Raw genomic sequence first — 17,433 nt, 5'->3', positions numbered from 1 at the left:
CTTTTATAGCTGACCATGTTGTATTGGTTTTGCTCATTGTTGAAGGCCTTACAGTGACCTATAGTCGTTAACTTTAAAATGTCATTTGGTCTCTGGTGGAGAGTTGTCTCATTGGCAATCATACCACATCTTCTTATTTTTATATTGTAACAAAATCCAGCATTTTGCATCTCCAAATTTCTATTTGTACAATATGTTAACCACAGACAAAAAAATTGAGTTGCGGAGAAGTGTACATGTACAACAGTGTACTTATTTTTCAGACATCTCAACCTTATTCTAGTGATTGGATTTATTGAAAATTAAATGGATTCTGAAATAACAGAATCTCGCTGCAAAATTATAATCACAAAAGGAAAAATATATGGTAAAATACAAACAGAAAAAAATACCACATCTGAACAATACCACATCTCCTTATTTTTATATTGATTGCAGGGTTTCTTGCTCGTGCTGTGTTGATGCTGTAGATTGTGTCCCCATGCTTGTAGTATATGCCCTTATGTTTTACAGTAATGTTTTTTTTTTATTGTAGTTGTCAATTGTTCATGTCTGTCATATTTGTTTTTCGTAAATTGTTTTGTTATGAATTAGGCCGTTAGTTTTTTCTCAATTGAATTGTTTCATACTTTTCAAGTCGGGGCCTTATCCGACTATACGGGTATGGGTTTTTGTCATTATTGAAGGCTGTACGGTTGCCTATAATTGCTTATATCCAATTCATTTGAACTTTGGTGGATATTTGTCTCATTGGCAATCATACAACATCTTATTTTTACATATCAAAGAATTCATTGTAGTTGTCAATGGTGTCAATAAGAACATTCTTATTGGTGAGAAATGGTTATGCAAATTACAAAAACTTGAAGATCGACTCAATCTCTTCATAAATAAATTTCGACCTTTTTATGAAGAAAAGTCATCCTAGCCTTGAAAGTGCTGTTGTATTATGCTGGTCTTGTCTTAATTTTTTATACGACCGCAAATTTATTTGCATTCGTATTATGTTATGGTGTTGTCTGCATCTGCGTCTGAAGACATTTTGGTTCGAAGACAATAACTTGAGTATAAATTCATGGATCTCTATGAAGTTTTAGCACAAGGTTTCATATCACTAAAGGATGGTTGGGATTTTTTTTGGGGTTTATTGTCCAAGCGGTTTTGTAATAAGGGGCCAAAAAAGGTCAGTTTTACTGGTTCATAGAAAATAAATTGGTTCGCAGACAATAACTTTAGAATAAGTGTATGGATGTGTAAGAAATTTTAGCACAAGGTTCCATACCACAGTAGGAGGGTTTGGATTGATTTTGTGGGTTATTGTCTTGGCTGTTTTGTAATTAGGGGCCAGAAAGTGTCCAAAAACAATTATTTGTCTGGTTTTAAGACAATAACTTGAGTATAGGTGTATATATCTTTGGTCAAAATTTTAGCAAAAGGTTCCACACCACTATAGGAAGGTTGGTTTTAATTTTGGGGGTTATTGTCATAGCTGTTTAGGAATTAGGGGCCAAAAAGTACCTTACAAAAACAATTTTTTGTCTGGTTCACAGACAATAACTTGAGTATAAGTGTATGGATCTCTATTAAATTTTAGCACAAGGTTCCATATCACAATAGGAAGATTGGGAATTATTTTGGGGGTTATTGTCCTAGCAGTTTAGTAATTAGGGGCCAAAAAGGGGCCAAAAACAAGCATTTTTCATGTTTGAGGACAATAATTTGTGTATTAGAGTATTGATTTCTATGAAATTTTACCACAAGGTTCCATACTTCTAAAGGAAAGTTTTGATTGATTTTTGGATGGTCATGGCCCAAACCGTTTAATAATTAGGGCCTAAAAGGGGCTGAAAACAACTATTTTTCTGGTTTGCAGGCAATAACTTGAGTATAGTGTATGGATCTCTATTAAATTTTAGCACAAGGTTCCATACCACAATAGGAAGGTTGGGGGTTATTATAGTAGCTGTTTAGGACTTAGGGGCCAAAAGGGCCTAACAAAAACAATTATTTGTCTGGTTCACAGACAATAACTTGAGTTTAACTTAAAAGATCTCTATTAAATTTAAGCACAAGGTTCCATACCACAATAGGAAGGTTTGGATTTATTTTGGGGGTTATTGTTGTAGCTGTTTAGTAATTAAGGGTCAAAAACAAGCATTTTTCTTGTTTCAGGACAATAATTTGTGAATAAAAGTATGGATCTCTATGAAATTTTACCAATTTAGGGTCTGTTTTTGAAATGATCCATATTAAGGTCCAAAGGGTCCAAAATTAAACTTTGTTTGATTTCTATAAAAATTAAATTATTGGTGTTCCTTGATATGCTGAATCTAATTGTGTATTTAGATTTTTTAATTTCGGGGCCTGTCTTCAAATTGGTTCACATTAAGGTCCAAAGGGTCCAAAATAAAACTTTTTCATTTAAAAAAAAAATTGAATTCTTAGGGTTCTTTGATATGCTGCATTTAAGTGTGTATTTAGATTTTTGATTCTGGGCATGATCTGTATTAAGGTCCAAAGGGTCCAAAATTAAACTTTGTTTGATTTAAAAAAAAAAAAAAAAAAAAGAATGTTTGGGGTTCTTTGATATGCTGAATCTAAGCATGTATTTAGATTTTTGATTTTGGGCACAGTATTCAAGTTGGTCCAAATTGGTGTCCAAAATTGAACTTTGTTTGATTTCATCAAAAAAATAAATTGTTTGTGTTATTTGATATGGTCAATCCAACAGTGTTTTAGATTTTTGATTTTGTGCTTGGTTTTCAAAGTTGGTCCAAATTTGGGTCCAAAATTAAACTTTGTTTGATTCCTTCAAAAATTAAATCATTGGTGTTCTTTAATGTGTGCAATCTAACAGTGTTTTATATAAATTTTTGATTTTGGGCCCGTTTTTCAAACTGGACCCCATAAAGGTCCGAAGTATCCAAGAATAAAACTTAGTTTGATTTTAACAAAAAAATTAAATATTGTGGTTATTTATATGCTGATTCCAACCATGTATTTAGAATTTGAATATTGGACCATAATTGGTAAATGTCCAATTTTAATATTATTTAAGAACATTCATTCTGTGTCAGAAACTATGCTATTATTACATATTTGGTCAGAATCTAAATTCAGAGATGTATTGCACAATTAACAGAAATTTTAAGTTGGGTCAAAGTTGAAAATAGATACTGCATCATATCTGATTTTAGAGAACTATTTTTGTGGTTTACATTACTGGTTCATGGAAAATAAATTGGTTCACAGAAAATAACTTTAGTATAAGTGTATGGATGTGTAAGAAATTTTTATTTTGTGTGATTTTAACAAAAAAAATAATATGGGGTTCTTTGATATACTGAATTTAAGTTTTAGATTTTGGATTTGGGGTCCTGTTATCAAATTGGTTCACATTAAGGTTCAAAAGGTCCAAAATTAAACTTTGTTTGATTTCTTCAAAAATTGAATTCTTGGGGTTCTTTGATATGCTGATTCCAACCATGTATTTAGGTTTTAGAATTTGGATATTGGACCATAATTGGTAAATGTCCAATTTTAAATTATTTAAGAATTATACCACATTCATTCTGTGTCAGAAACTATGCTATTATTAAATATTTAAACAGAATCTAAATTCAGAGATGTATTGCGCAATAAACAGAAATTTTATGTTGAGTCATAGTTGAAAATAGATACAGCATCATATCTAATTTTAGAGAAGAAATTATGAATTGATACAGTTTGAAATCTACTGTTCATTATAAGATATTTGAAAAATAATTAAGGTAAGTTTTATAGATTTTTTAAAGACTTTGTATTAATGAGGAATAATATTTTGGAATTGTATTTTTCTTCATTTCTTTACAATACTTTTCTAATTACTTTGTATAAATTGCTTATTTCTTGACCAATTTCAATGTGGTTTAATTCAAAGTCCTGAATTCATGTGGTTCTTTGATGAAAAACCGTGTATATAGATTTAAGATTTTGGGCTCCATATTTGAATTGGTACAAGGGTCCCAAATTAAACTTTGTTTGATTTCATCAAATATTGAATTATTGGTGTTCTTTGATATGCCGAATTTAACCATGTATTTAGATTTTAATTTTGGGGTCTTCTTTCATATTGGTCCACATTAAGGCCCAAAGGGTCCAAAATTATACTTTGTTTGATTTAAAAAAAAAATTGAATTCTTTGGGTTCTTTGACATGCTGAATCTAACTGTGTATTTTAAATTTTTGATTTTGGGACTGGTTTTCAAATTTGGTCTACATAGTCCAAAATTGAACTTATTTTGATTTTATGAAAAAATGAATTCAAGGGTTTTTTTGATAAACTGAATCTAAGCATGTATTTAGATTTTTGATTTTGGGCCAATTTTTCAGTTGGCATAAATCGGGGTCCAAAATTAAAACTTTGTTTGATTTCAACAAAAATTGAATATATGGGGTTCTTTGATATGCTGAATTTAACCATGTATTTAGATTTTTGATTTTTTGGGCCCCGTTATCAACTTTGTCCACATTGATGTCCAAAGGGTCCAAAATTAAACTTTGTTTGAATTTGAAAAAAAATGAATTCTTGGGATTCTTTGATATGCTAAATCTAACCGTGTCTTAGGTTTTGGAAATTGGGCCATGAGAGGTAAAAGTCCAATTTAAAATTTTTCAGTTCTTTGACCACATTTATTCTGTGTCAGAAACCTATGCTATGTCAAATATTTAATCACAATCCAAATCCAGAGCTGTATCAAGCTTGAATGAAGTGTCCATACTTGCCCCAACTGTTCAGGTTTGGACCTTTTCCGTGGAAAGACCTTTTGCTTTTGTTCTGATTATTTTTTTTAATTTTTTTTCTTCTGGAAATGACATGTTAAAACGAATTTTATTATTTTCATATCAAAATTGATCTTTACGAGTGGAAAGACCTTCAATTGTTCTCTGAACAATTGGTTTTTAATTTTTTTTTTTTTTTTTTCTTCCGCCTAATTTTTTTCCTCCGCTGTATTGTTGTTTTCAAATATGTCGCTTAGATTTTTGGTATATGATATCGTAAAGATTATACGCTTTTGAAACTGACACTGTGAAACAAAAAACTTCACTTTGTAAGAGTTATCTCCCCAAACACTGTTTTTCTTGTGTATACTACTCCTTCGCAACCGTAAAAAATTACGACAAATTTATTTAACCAAATTGCTCGTTTTATCCTCAGAATGTTTTGATTAATTTTGACCGAAGCCGTAATGAGATTCCATATGGGAGTTATTTCCCCTTATGCATTTGATATAAGTGATATGCATGTGAAACTGGTAAACCATAAGTGATAGAGACCTAGGGTCTTTTGATTTGAGGTCCTTGGTCCCAAAAAAATAAAATTAGGTCAAGGTCAAAGGTCAAGGTCATATTATAAATTTTGATTTTGGCTTATTTTGGCTTCTTTTCAAAAACTGTATAAGATATTGACAACATATTTTATTAAATTGTTAGTTGCGACATGTCGTAACACATACATTTTGGTTTAAAGGGTACGCTAACATTAAATTAGAGTTTTCTCCCCTCTTGTATTTGAAAATACTCTTATAGTGATATAACTCATTAACCATATATAATTAAGACCTAGGGTCTTTTGATTTGAGGTCCTTGGTTTATGACCTTGAAATTGAGCTCAAGGTCATCTGTTAATTTGATGTTCTAGATTATGACCTTTGCTGTTACCTCATATGTATATATGATAAAGCCATGGGACTTTTTGTATTAGGTTGCAAGCCATTTGACCTTAGAAAGCCAACCGGAAGTGACCTTATGTAAACCGGAAGTAGCTATTTTTTGTATTTATTTAATATAAAAGTATATAGAACCATATATTTTTGGAATCAGTGTCAAGTAAACATTCAAATAATACCGAAAGTGAATTTTTTCAAACCGGAAGTAACAAATTATCTCCCTTATTTAATTTTTTTTGTATATAAACCTCATATTTTTGGAATCAGCGTACAAAAGCTATAATTTGACGCTGGAAATGACATGTTAAAACAAATTTTATTATTTTCATATCAAAATTGATCTTTACGAGTGGAAAGACCTTCAGTTGTTCTCTGAACAATTGGTTTTTAATTTATTTATTTTTTTTTTCTTCCGCCTAATTTTTTTCCTCCGCTGTATTGTTGTTTTCAAATATGTCACTTAGATTTTTGGTATATGATATCGTAAAGATTATATGCTTGTGAAACTGACACCGCGAAACAAAAAACTTCACTTTGTGGAGTTATCTCCTCGAACACTTTTTCTAGTGTATACTACTTCGCAACCGTAAAAAATTACGACAAAATTGGGAATGACATGTTAAAACTAATTTTATTATTTTCATATCAAAATAGATTTTTACGAGTGGAAAGACCTTCAATTGTTCTTTGAACAATTGGTTTTTAATTATTATTATTATTATTCATTTTTTTTTCTTCTGCCAAATTTTGTTCTTGTGATAAAATTTTTGTTTAGCAATATTTTGCTTAGATATTTTTCATATTGTATCGTATAGTTTATGCGCTTTTAAATTTCACCCTGCTAAGCCAAACAATTTTCTCTTTGTAAGAGTTATCTCCCTATTCACTGTTTGTCTTGTGTGTGCATCTCCTTCGTAACAAAAAAAGATATTGACAAAATTCTTTTTCTAAATTGTTCGTTACATCCTCAGGAATTTTTGGCTAATTTGGATCGAAGCGATTCGAGGAAATTTTATAGGAGTTATCTGCCTTTACCAAATAAATTTGTCGGTATGTATTTTTAACTCATAAACCGTTAACGGTATAACCCTGGAATCTTTTTATTTGAGGCCCCTAGGTCCTAACTTAGAAAATAAGGTCAAGGTCAAGTTCTCAATTTTGACTTTTCCTTGTTTTTGCATTTTCTCCGACACTTTTAAAGATATATATAAAAGAACAAGTGCAAAATGTTTGCTTTATTGTAATGAAGATATGTTACATTTGGTCTGAAACAATCTAATGGCATCTAATAGGAGTTAGTGCTCCTGAAATGTCTTAATATAAGGTTAATTGATTATTACTTCAACTTGGTTCATTATAAAGCCATATGACCTTGAAAAATGTTAACCGGAAGTGACCTTGAGAAAACCGGAAGTAGCCATTTTTGCACTTATTTCATGAAAAAGTACTCTGAATCCATTTATTTTGTAATATAAATACATAAACTTATCACTAAAGACCAGAAGTGACTTTTGATAAACCGGAAGTAGCCAATTATCTCCTGTTTTATAGGCAAAAGTATATAGAAACTATATATTTTTGGAATCAGTGTGAAAGAAGCTATCATATGAGACCGGAAGTGACATTTACTTTACCAGAAGTAACACATTATCTCCCTTATTTCACTCAAAAGTATACAGAAACCATTTATTTATCGCATCAGTATGAAGAAACTTATGATTGGATGCCAATTTTAATTTTGAGTAAACCGGAACTAGCTTCTTTTCAATAACTTTGAAAAATGATGTGGAAAGAACTTCAATTGTTCTCTGAACAATTGGTTTTTAATTATTATTATTTTTTTCTTCTTCCACCAAATTTTTTTTCTCGCGGTGTATAGTGGTTTCGTAAGATATCACTTAGATCTTTTGCATATGATATCCAACAGTTATTGCGCTTTTGAAACTGACCCTGTTTAATAGAACACTTTTTATTGTAAGAGTTATCTCCCCAAACACTGTTTTTCTTGTGTGCGCATCTCCTTCGCAACCGTAAAAGATTAAAGATTACTACAAAATTATTTCACCAATTTGCTCATTGTGTCTTCAGGATCTTAAGAATAATTTTGACCGAAGCGTTCCTTAGACTCCATATGAGAGTTATTTCCCCTTCTGTATTTAAAATAATTGAAATGTAGTTGTTACTGGTAAACCATAAGTTATAGAGACCTAGGGTCTTTTGAATTGAGGTCCTTGGTCCACCAAGAAGAAAATTAGGTCAAGGTCAAAGGTCAAGGTCAGGTTCTAAATTTTGATTTTGGCTTGTTGCTTCTTTTCAGAAACTATAAGATATCGACAAAATATTTTTACTGAACTGTTAGTTGCGACATGTCGTAACATATATATTTTGGTTAAAAGGGTGCATTGACATTTGATGGGAGTTTTCCCCCTCTAATACTTAAAATTACTGCATTGGGATAGAACTCCCTTCATATACAGGAGTGTGCTCCTTACGCAGAAACTGCTCCAACAAAGTTATGAGGAGGACAGATTAAAAATGACACTCCGTAAATTTTACGGACACCATCACGAATTGGTTGATCCATACGATGTGTTTTTGTCTAAACTAACTAAGGACATTTTTACCACGTGTTAGATTGTGGTTTGTCATTACGTCGTCTGATCTTTTAATTACCGAACGTGACTTATTCCCGATTGTGACTGTTTTGCTGAGTGTGAAACCGCATTGCTATAAGACGTGTCATGGTACTTTTCTATCCCAAATTCATGTATTTAATTTTGATGTTATATTTGTTATTCTCGTTGGATTTTGTCAAATGTCTTAACGTCTTTTCTGTTATATTCGTGTGTTATGGTAAAGATAATTAATCACCCCATTCATTTATTAGATATTTTTCATATTGTATCGTATAGTTTATGCGCTTTTAAATTTCACCCTGCTAAGCCAAACAATTTTCTCTTTGTAAGAGTTATCTCCCTATTCACTGTTTGGGTTGTGTGTGCATCTCCTTCGTAACAAAAAGAGATATTGACAAATTTAAAATAATTGAAATTTAGTTGTTACTGGTAAACCATAAGTTATAGAGACCTAGGGTCTTTTGAATTGAGGTCCTTGGTCCACCAAGAAGAAAATTAGGTCAAGGTCAAAGGTCAAGGTCAGGTTCTAAATTTTGATTTTGGCTTATTGCTTCTTTTCAGAAACTATAAGATATTGACAAAATATTTTTACTGAACTGTTAGTTGCGACATGTCGTAACATATATATTTTGGTTAAAAGGGTGCATTGACATTTGATAGGAGTTTTCCCCCTCTAATACTTAAAATTACTGCATTGGGATAGAACTCCCTTCATATACAGGGGTGTGCTCCTTACGCAGAAACTGCTCCAACAAAGTTATGAGGAGGACAGATTAAAAATGACACTCCGTAAATTTTATGGACACCATCACGAATTGGTTGATCCATACGATGTGTTTTTGTCCAAACTAACTAAGGACATTTTTACCACGTGTTAGATTGTGGTTTGTCATTACGTCGTCTGATCTTTTAATTACCGAACGTGACTTATTCCCGATTGTGACTGTTTTGCTGAGTGTGAAACCGCATTGCTATAAGACGTGTCATGGTACTTTTCTATCCCAAATTCATGTATTTAATTTTGATGTTATATTTGTTATTCTCGTCGGATTTTGTCAAATGTCTTAACGTCTTTTCTGTTATATTCGTGTGTTATGGTAAAGATAATTAATCACCCCCTTCATTTATTAGATTTTAGTTTGGTTCAACGAAATTTATACGATATATTTGGTTTACAGTTTGATTCAGAAGAAACACCAACATAGCTAGATAATACAATTAATTATCTAACTACTACCACAATTTGATATTAATAGTATTGTAATTTTCATTGTTATTAATAAATGTAATGTCAGTATTACAGATCTAATCTTGAATCAATCCTAATTCTATCTTATTTTTGGGAAATATTTTTACAAATTCAAATGTGACATCACTTTGTGTGTTTTTTTAGAATTTCAAATGTGACGTCATTTTGTGCGTTGAGGCTTTGGCTAACTCGGCTGTGTATTTTTATGTGTTGGATTAAGTTGTTTTATGTAATGTATCCGTTTTTATTCTGTAGTTAGTCTCCACTTCGGTTTTATCATGTATATCTATTATATAGTCATTTTATAAAATTTACTGTTTGCAAAAGTATATATTATTCTAAATAATAAGGATGTTCTTGTCCCAGGCAGAAAACCCTGGCTGTGTTAAGCGCAACTTTTTGGAAGTTTTGATCCTCGGTGCTCTTCAGCTTTGTACTTGTTTTGGCTTTCAAACTTTTTTCATCTGAGCGTCACTGGTTAGTCTTGTGTGGACGAGACGCACGTCTGGCGTATTAAATTCTAAACCTAATACCTTTTGTTAGCTATTATTCGTGTGTTTCTTTGTCCTATATGTTCTCCCATTAATTTGTATTGTAGTCATGTCATGTAATGTTGTCACTTTAATGTTAAATTAAACATTGCCATAAAAGCAGGTTTGCCACAAAACTAGGTTCAACCCACCATTTTTTTCTTAAAATGTCCTGTACCAAGTCAGGAAAATGGCCATTGTTATATTATAGTTCGTTTCTGTGTGTGTTACATTTTAATGCTGTGTTTTTGTTGTGTCGTTGTTCTCCTCTTATATTTGATGCGTTTCCCTCAGTTTTAGTTTGTAACCTGGATTTGTTTTTATCTCTATCGATTTATGAGTTTCGAACAGCGGTATACTACTGTTGCCTTTATTTATTTCCCATATATAGGGGAGTCTTAGGGTCATTTGATTTGAGGTCCTTGCTCTATGACCTTGAAATTTAGTTCAAGGTCAAAGGTAAATTTGTCGTTCTAGATTTTGACCTTTGCTATAGATTCATATTTATACATAATAAAGCAATGGGGTCTTTTGCATTAGGTTGGTAGACATATGACCTTGAAAATGTAAACCAGAAGTGACCTTTTGTAAACCGGAAGTAGCAACTTGTCTCCTTTGTTTAAAGCAAAAGTATATAGAAACTATATATTTTTGGAATCAAAGTAAAGTAAGCTATTATTTGACAAAAGAAGTGACTTAGATCTAACCGGAAGTGGCTTATTATCTCCCTTAAATTATGAAAAAATTGCCTATAACATTGTATTTTCAAAATCAATGTGTGATAAGCTATCATTTTAGACCGGACATACTGTAATTAATCCAAATTTTCTTATTTTAAGTGAATTTGGGTGGAAAGACCTTCAATTGTTCTCTGAACAATTGGTTTTTATACGATCGCAAAAAATTTGTGTTCGTATATTGCTATCACGTTGTCGTCGTCCGAAGACATTTGATTTCGGGACAATAACTTTAGTTTAAGTGTATGGATCTCTATGAAATTTAATTGAAAGGTTCAATACCACAAAAGGAAGGTTGGGATTGTTTTTGGGGGTGATGGTCCCAACCGTTTAGGAATTAGGGGCCAAAAAGGGCCCAAAACAAGCATTTTTCTAGTTTCAGGACAATAACTTGTGTATAAGTATTTTGATTGCTCTGAAATTGTACCACAAGGTTGAATACCACAAGTAGAAGGTTGGGATTCATTTCGGGGGTAATTGCCCAAACTGTTCAGGAATTAGGGGCCAAAAAGGGGCCAAAATAAGCATTTTTTTTAGTTTTCAGACAATAACTTGTGTTTAAGTGTATGGATGTCTCTTAAATTGTACCACATTTTACAAAAAGAAAATTTCTTCAAATATTATTTTTTTTGGAAGGGTGGGGGTAAAAAAACGATCATTTACACTTTATTCTGCAATCAGGATTATGCAATATTTATTAGTCCCTTATGAACTATTTTAAACCATTTAATTTTGTTATCACTTAAATGTAAAAGCTTTGAGTCAAATCCATATGCTCTAGATATTGCACTGGAAGTAAACACACTTACTTCTTCTTTCTCTTATCTTCCTCCTGTGTAAAGGAGCATATCAGCCATAACTGATTTCTACTTATAACTGAGGTTTATGAAATTCATTTATAATAAGTAGTGTGAATAAAACAATTAAAGGGCATTGCTTTAGAAAGATATTTAATTAATGATAAATATTTATATAATTAACAAATACAATAGTGAATATTTGTAGGAAACTGGTATATGTTATAGTACATAAACCTTTTATATACAAAAATTCAACTGAAAAAAATTGTACGTGTTATGACATGACATTTTCTTCTTCAATGCAATGCAGGGAATGACCTGCATTTTCCTTTTCAGAGGTTGACAGGTATGAAATAAGATGGTCATTTTAGAACAAGACAAAGCTACATTACATTTTTTATACTTTTTATTACATATAAAAATATATTACACAATAACATATATGATAAAATACATTTCCTTCTGAGCTTATACTTACCATTTACTGCCAGAAGATTCATTTTGGACCCATGACCTATCTAGCTCTTTAACCAATCTTGAGTTTTTTCCTAAGTAAATAAAAAAAAAAAAACCGCTCTTCAGCTATACCTTTCCCACAGACTAACAGTGCAGAAATTAAGTAATTTATCTTTGTTCAAGATTAACACATACATGTATTTAGGAATGTACATTTATAGGGATGTTTGTATTAAACATTTCTAATTAAAGTATGTTGGTAATAAATCAACTCTTGGTTTTAAGAAATTCTTAATCAAGCAGCAATATAACGTCACAGTACCCAAATTGATCCCATTTAGGAAAAATAGCAGTGGAAATCTTACAAGTTTTCTTAGAGACAAAACAATTTGCATATTTATGATTTGACATTATACACGTCTTTCAACATAGCTACCGTAAATATATTTAAATATACACAAAACGTTCTCAGTATATATCAACAGATGAAATATTCACTGAAAAGAGTCAAATCTACAGAAACGTCGCCATGCAACTGTCAACAAAAAGTCAACTTTTAGAATTGAGCAATTAAAATATGTTACAGACATTCATTTCTTGACAAATGAATAGTAAGCATGGACTATTATCAAATTGTTCTAAATATTTGGAGAAATAAAACAAAACATCAGTTAATCTATTTTTACAGATGTGAATTTAAGCATGGATGCAATTTTGGTACTCCTCATTACAGAATCATGGATTGTTTGGAGGTCAGTTCAGACCAATTTTTCTATGATTCAACATGGATTCAAAATTAGATTGGTGGAACTAAATAGTAAATAAGGATACATCGACAAAATAAACACAGAATGGAAATTTTTGTCTAGGTCATAAATAAACGTAGTTGAATGAACTGTCATAATAGGTGCAATTTGGGTACTCTCACGTTACATTTGTAGGGACATTGGTAGTATACATTGATAAGGACAAATTCAAAGAGGGCTTGTTTTTATACGACCTCAAAAAATTTGCATTCGTATATTGATATCACGTCGACGACGTCGTCGTCCGCGTACATTTGGTTTCCGGACAATAACTTTAGTTTAAGTGTATGGATCTCTATGAAATTTAAGCAAAAGGTTCAATATCACAAAAGGAAGGTTGGGATTGTTTTTGGGGGTGCTGGTCCAAACCGTTAAGGAACTAGGGGCCAAAAAGGGGCCCAAAACAAGCATTTTTCTAGTTTCAGGACAATAACTTGTGTATAAGTATTTTGATTGCTCTGAAATTGTACCACAAGATTGAATACCACAAGTAAAAGGTTGGGATTCATTTCGGGGGTAATTGGCCAAACCGTTCAGGAATTAGGGGCCAAAAAGGGGCCAAAACAAGCATTTTTTTAGTTTTCAGACAATAACTTGTGTTTAAGTGTATGGATGTCTCTTAAATTGTACCACATTGTACAAAAAGAAAATTTCTTCGAATATTTTTTTTTTGGAGGGGGGTAAAAAAAACATTTTTTTTGGGGGGGGGGGGTCAATTTTTTTTCCTCAAGATTTAAGAAATTATCAATTTTCCAAAACAAAACAAAAATGGGGGTCACAATTTATTTTGCTGATTCTTTGTATATAGTCTGAAAAAAGATTTACTAAGTATTGCGCAACAGCACAGTGTATTGCACAACAGCAAGAAATCTTCAATTGAATATAAATTCAAATCATATAACCAATTTCAATTTCTTTGACTACATTTATTCTGTGTCAAATATTTAATTACAATCCAAATTCAGACCTGTATCAAGCTTGAATATTGTGTCCATTTTTGCCCCATTTGTTCAGGGTTGGACCTCTGCGGTCGTATCCAGCTGTGCTCTGCGAAGCACATTTTTAATAAGATCCCTTGTTGACATTATGTTATAAACTTTTTTTTTCTAAATTCATTATAGTAAAATCTAGAATCGAGGAGTAAAAAAAAGGTGTAAGTTACCAAGGGGACATTCATAACATTTTAACTGAGGTAAAACTGGCAAGGCCATGAGAAAAAAAAGAAAGACATCTAAACACTGCATTGAAAACTAAAGATTGAGCAACACAAACCTAACCAAAACTTGGGGTGATCTCAGGTGTTCGGAGTCCAATGATGTTTTAAAGTATAAATTGTATTAATGGGAACCTTTAATTTAGGTTTTGGAATGCTAAAATATTTACATGTTTATAATCATTAATATTTTTAAGTAGCTATGGTTTACATACCATTAAGACACACTGACCTCCATGCAATAGAGTTATGTAAACATATATAATGTTTTTATGACTGCAAAGCTGTCTTGAATGCCAAATTAGAAATCCATTGAAACAACTTTTGCCTTTATTTTTTCCCAATGACATAGTGAATTTACACAATGGTTTGAAAGAGGTGGAATTATGAGAGGATAGCATAACTTTGGAAGCCATCACATAACAGGATATAGGTCACCATATAGCCTTCAACAATGAGCAACAGTTATACCCCACGGCCCGAAATGACAAATGTAAAACAATTTAAACAAGAAAACTAACAGCCTGATTTATATATAATAAACAAAAAACAAATACCATATACCAACAAAGGACAGCCACTGAGTTACAGGCTCCTGACTTGGGATAGGCACATACAAAATGTGGCGGAGTTCAAGATGTTAGCGAGCGCCTGACCTTCTCCCAACCTGGGGCAGAAATACTACAGCACAACACCAGAACAAATTACAAAACAATAAACGAAAAACAAATATGATAAACAGCAACAAGCAACAACCACTTTAAAAGTCTAATAAATGTCATGCTGTCTCAAAATCCAACATGCATATAATTAGTGCATTCAAAGTGCTTTTCTGCATTAATCTTCATTATAAATAGTCATAGCTAAAGATTGTAAATCAAACAACACAACAATACTCTCTATGAAAAAAAAAGGAATAAATTTTTATTATGTTTCAGATGCAGTTGGTTGAACCTTTGATATCCAGTGACAATCCATTGGTCAGGAGAGCGTGTTTTTTATCCGTAGCAGTAGTAGCAGAAGGCTGTGCTGATTATATTATAAAAAAGTATGTTTTGTTTAAAACCATTTATATATTAGATGGCATGTTTAAATCAATATTTTTAAATTAAAAAAAACACTTGATAGATAATTTAAATAAGGTGGCATGACACATCTTATTGTCTCGCCTGATTGCTATCCATCGCCAGAGGCATAAACTATTTGTATAAAGCTTTATATTTCAGAAGGTAGAAGACCTGAATGCTTCATACCTCATATGTAGATACCTTATGTTACAAATTTCTGTCTGTCATATGTCTATTGTCCTTGACTTCATTTTCATGGTTAAGCAACTGCTTAAAAAAATTAAAGTTTTTTTGTCATATGAGCTAAGGTCTGTTTCTCAGATACTATAAGCAGTAGGTCAACTATATGTGGTGTATGGAATGATTGTCAGAGGTACATGTCAGTCTGGCAGGTTTCATCTTACCTTGACCTCATTTTCATGGTTCATTGGACAATGTTAAGTTTTTGTGTTTTGGTCTGTTTTTCAAATACTTTAAGCAATAGGTCAACTATATTTAGTGTATGGAATGATTGTAAGGTCAAGTCAACATGGTTGAAATTGTCAACTGACCCCTTATTGGAGTTATTGCCCCTGAATGACCTCTATTCCCATGTTTTGAATATTTAGCAGAGCAACAATATATAGCAAAAATGTTCAGCCAAATAAGATCTACAAATAACTCAACATGGTTGAGTTCGTCCATTTGACCTGTTAGAGGAGTTATAGCCCTTGAAAAATGATTTTTACCAATTTTTTTCAGAACCCATAATAGTGAGAAACTGTATCTAGTAAAAATGTTCTGCTGATTAAGATATACAAATAAGTCAACATGGCTGAAATCTTTAATTGACCCTGAATAGGATCTGTTGACCCCTAATAGTAATTTTACCCATTTTTTTGCATTTTTGTAAAAAAAACTATTGTGGATAGAGATAAACTTTAGAAAACAAAATAAGATCTACAAGTGTTTATTGTCCTTAAAAGGGCGTTAGCTACGAATTAGACAAAATATAAAAATATCATTTGTTTTTGTTTCCAACATTTATAAAAGTGAAATATAGAAATAATATTTCACTATTAGCAGTCAGTTTGGTTTAATTTAGTCAAAATAAGCTATAAAAAAACATTGCATAATATACTATTGGCTTGCAAGTCAATAATTTAACTCATTTGAATCAGTATGCATGCAACTTAAATTTGACCTTTATTGGAGAAGTTTGCAGATGTGTTCAGCATGTGGTTCATTCATTTAAAAGAAAAAAATGCCAACATTAAAAAGTGAAACAAGGGATACACCAGAAATAACCATTTCATTGAATGATCCCGCCCACAAAAAAATCACTCTTATAGAGGTAAAACCATGATATACATAATTATATTTTTACTTACTCCTATGATTTTGCCAATTATTTTGAAAACTTAAATAAATAGGTATAAACTGTAAATAGTAAAATGATCATCAATTCAAGATCTACTAAAATGCCACTAAATAAGGTGCACTAATTAGCAAACAAAACTGATTGTAATAAAAATAAACTAAATATAAAAATTGAATCTTTTTTCTAGTGATTCAGACTCGTGGGATCCCCTTGTTAAATTCAACTTTAGATTTTAGCTTTCTAAAATAAAAAACAACATATTGAAATTTGCAATTAACTCATTTTTTAAACTTGTTGCATTGTTGGTAATTTTGAATGAAGTATTATTCAGAATTTAATGGGATAAGGTGTAATGGGAAATTGTGTATGTTTGAAGTTAACCCCAGTCAAGGACTGTAAAAGATAACATCTCCTTCCATAATAAGTATTTGATCATTACACACCCATTCAAATTATGACATGAACAATAAACCTTTTGCATTTTTGTCGAGGCTGCAACATTTATGTCGCGAAAGCGAGACATAGCGACCCTGGATTCCATCGTCTGAATGGGCGGCGTCAACATTTAGGTTCAGTTTGTGGTTAAAGTTTTTTTTAGACATAAATAACTTTATCAAACCTTCATGGAATTTTAGGAAATTTGGACAGAAGCTTGTTTATGATCGAAATACAGTATCCAGAGCAAAATTTTGAAAATGTTTATTTTCATTTTTCCGTATTTTTGTCGAGCCTGCGACTTCTGTCGCAGAGAGCTCGACATAGGGATAGTGATCTGCGGCGGCAGCAGCGTCAACTAACTTCTTAAAAACTTAATATTTCAGAAGGTAGAAGAGCTGGATGCTTTATACTTTATATATAGATGCCTCATTTT

The 17,433-nt window shown here is 31.7% G+C and overlaps 1 protein-coding gene across 6 annotated transcripts in view; it reads left to right on the top strand.

The window, feature by feature from the left end:
- LOC127701233 (importin-4-like) overlaps window positions 1–17,433 on the top strand; it is a 997,117-nt gene that overhangs the window by 266,554 nt on the left and 713,130 nt on the right. For all 6 annotated transcript variants that reach the window (XM_052205057.1, XM_052205056.1, XM_052205054.1 and 3 more), the window contains exon 13: window positions 15,074–15,183. In XM_052205057.1, the coding sequence (XP_052061017.1) occupies window positions 15,074–15,183 (110 nt within the window). The remainder of the gene's footprint in view (window positions 1–15,073; window positions 15,184–17,433) is intronic.

Source organism: Mytilus californianus, unplaced genomic scaffold, assembly GCF_021869535.1.
Source record: "Mytilus californianus isolate M0D057914Y unplaced genomic scaffold, xbMytCali1.0.p SCAF_5, whole genome shotgun sequence".
Lineage (NCBI taxonomy): Eukaryota > Metazoa > Mollusca > Bivalvia > Mytilida > Mytilidae > Mytilus > Mytilus californianus.
The sequence above is the reverse complement of the archived record's forward strand: the minus strand, read 5'-3'. Positions and strand labels throughout refer to the sequence as shown.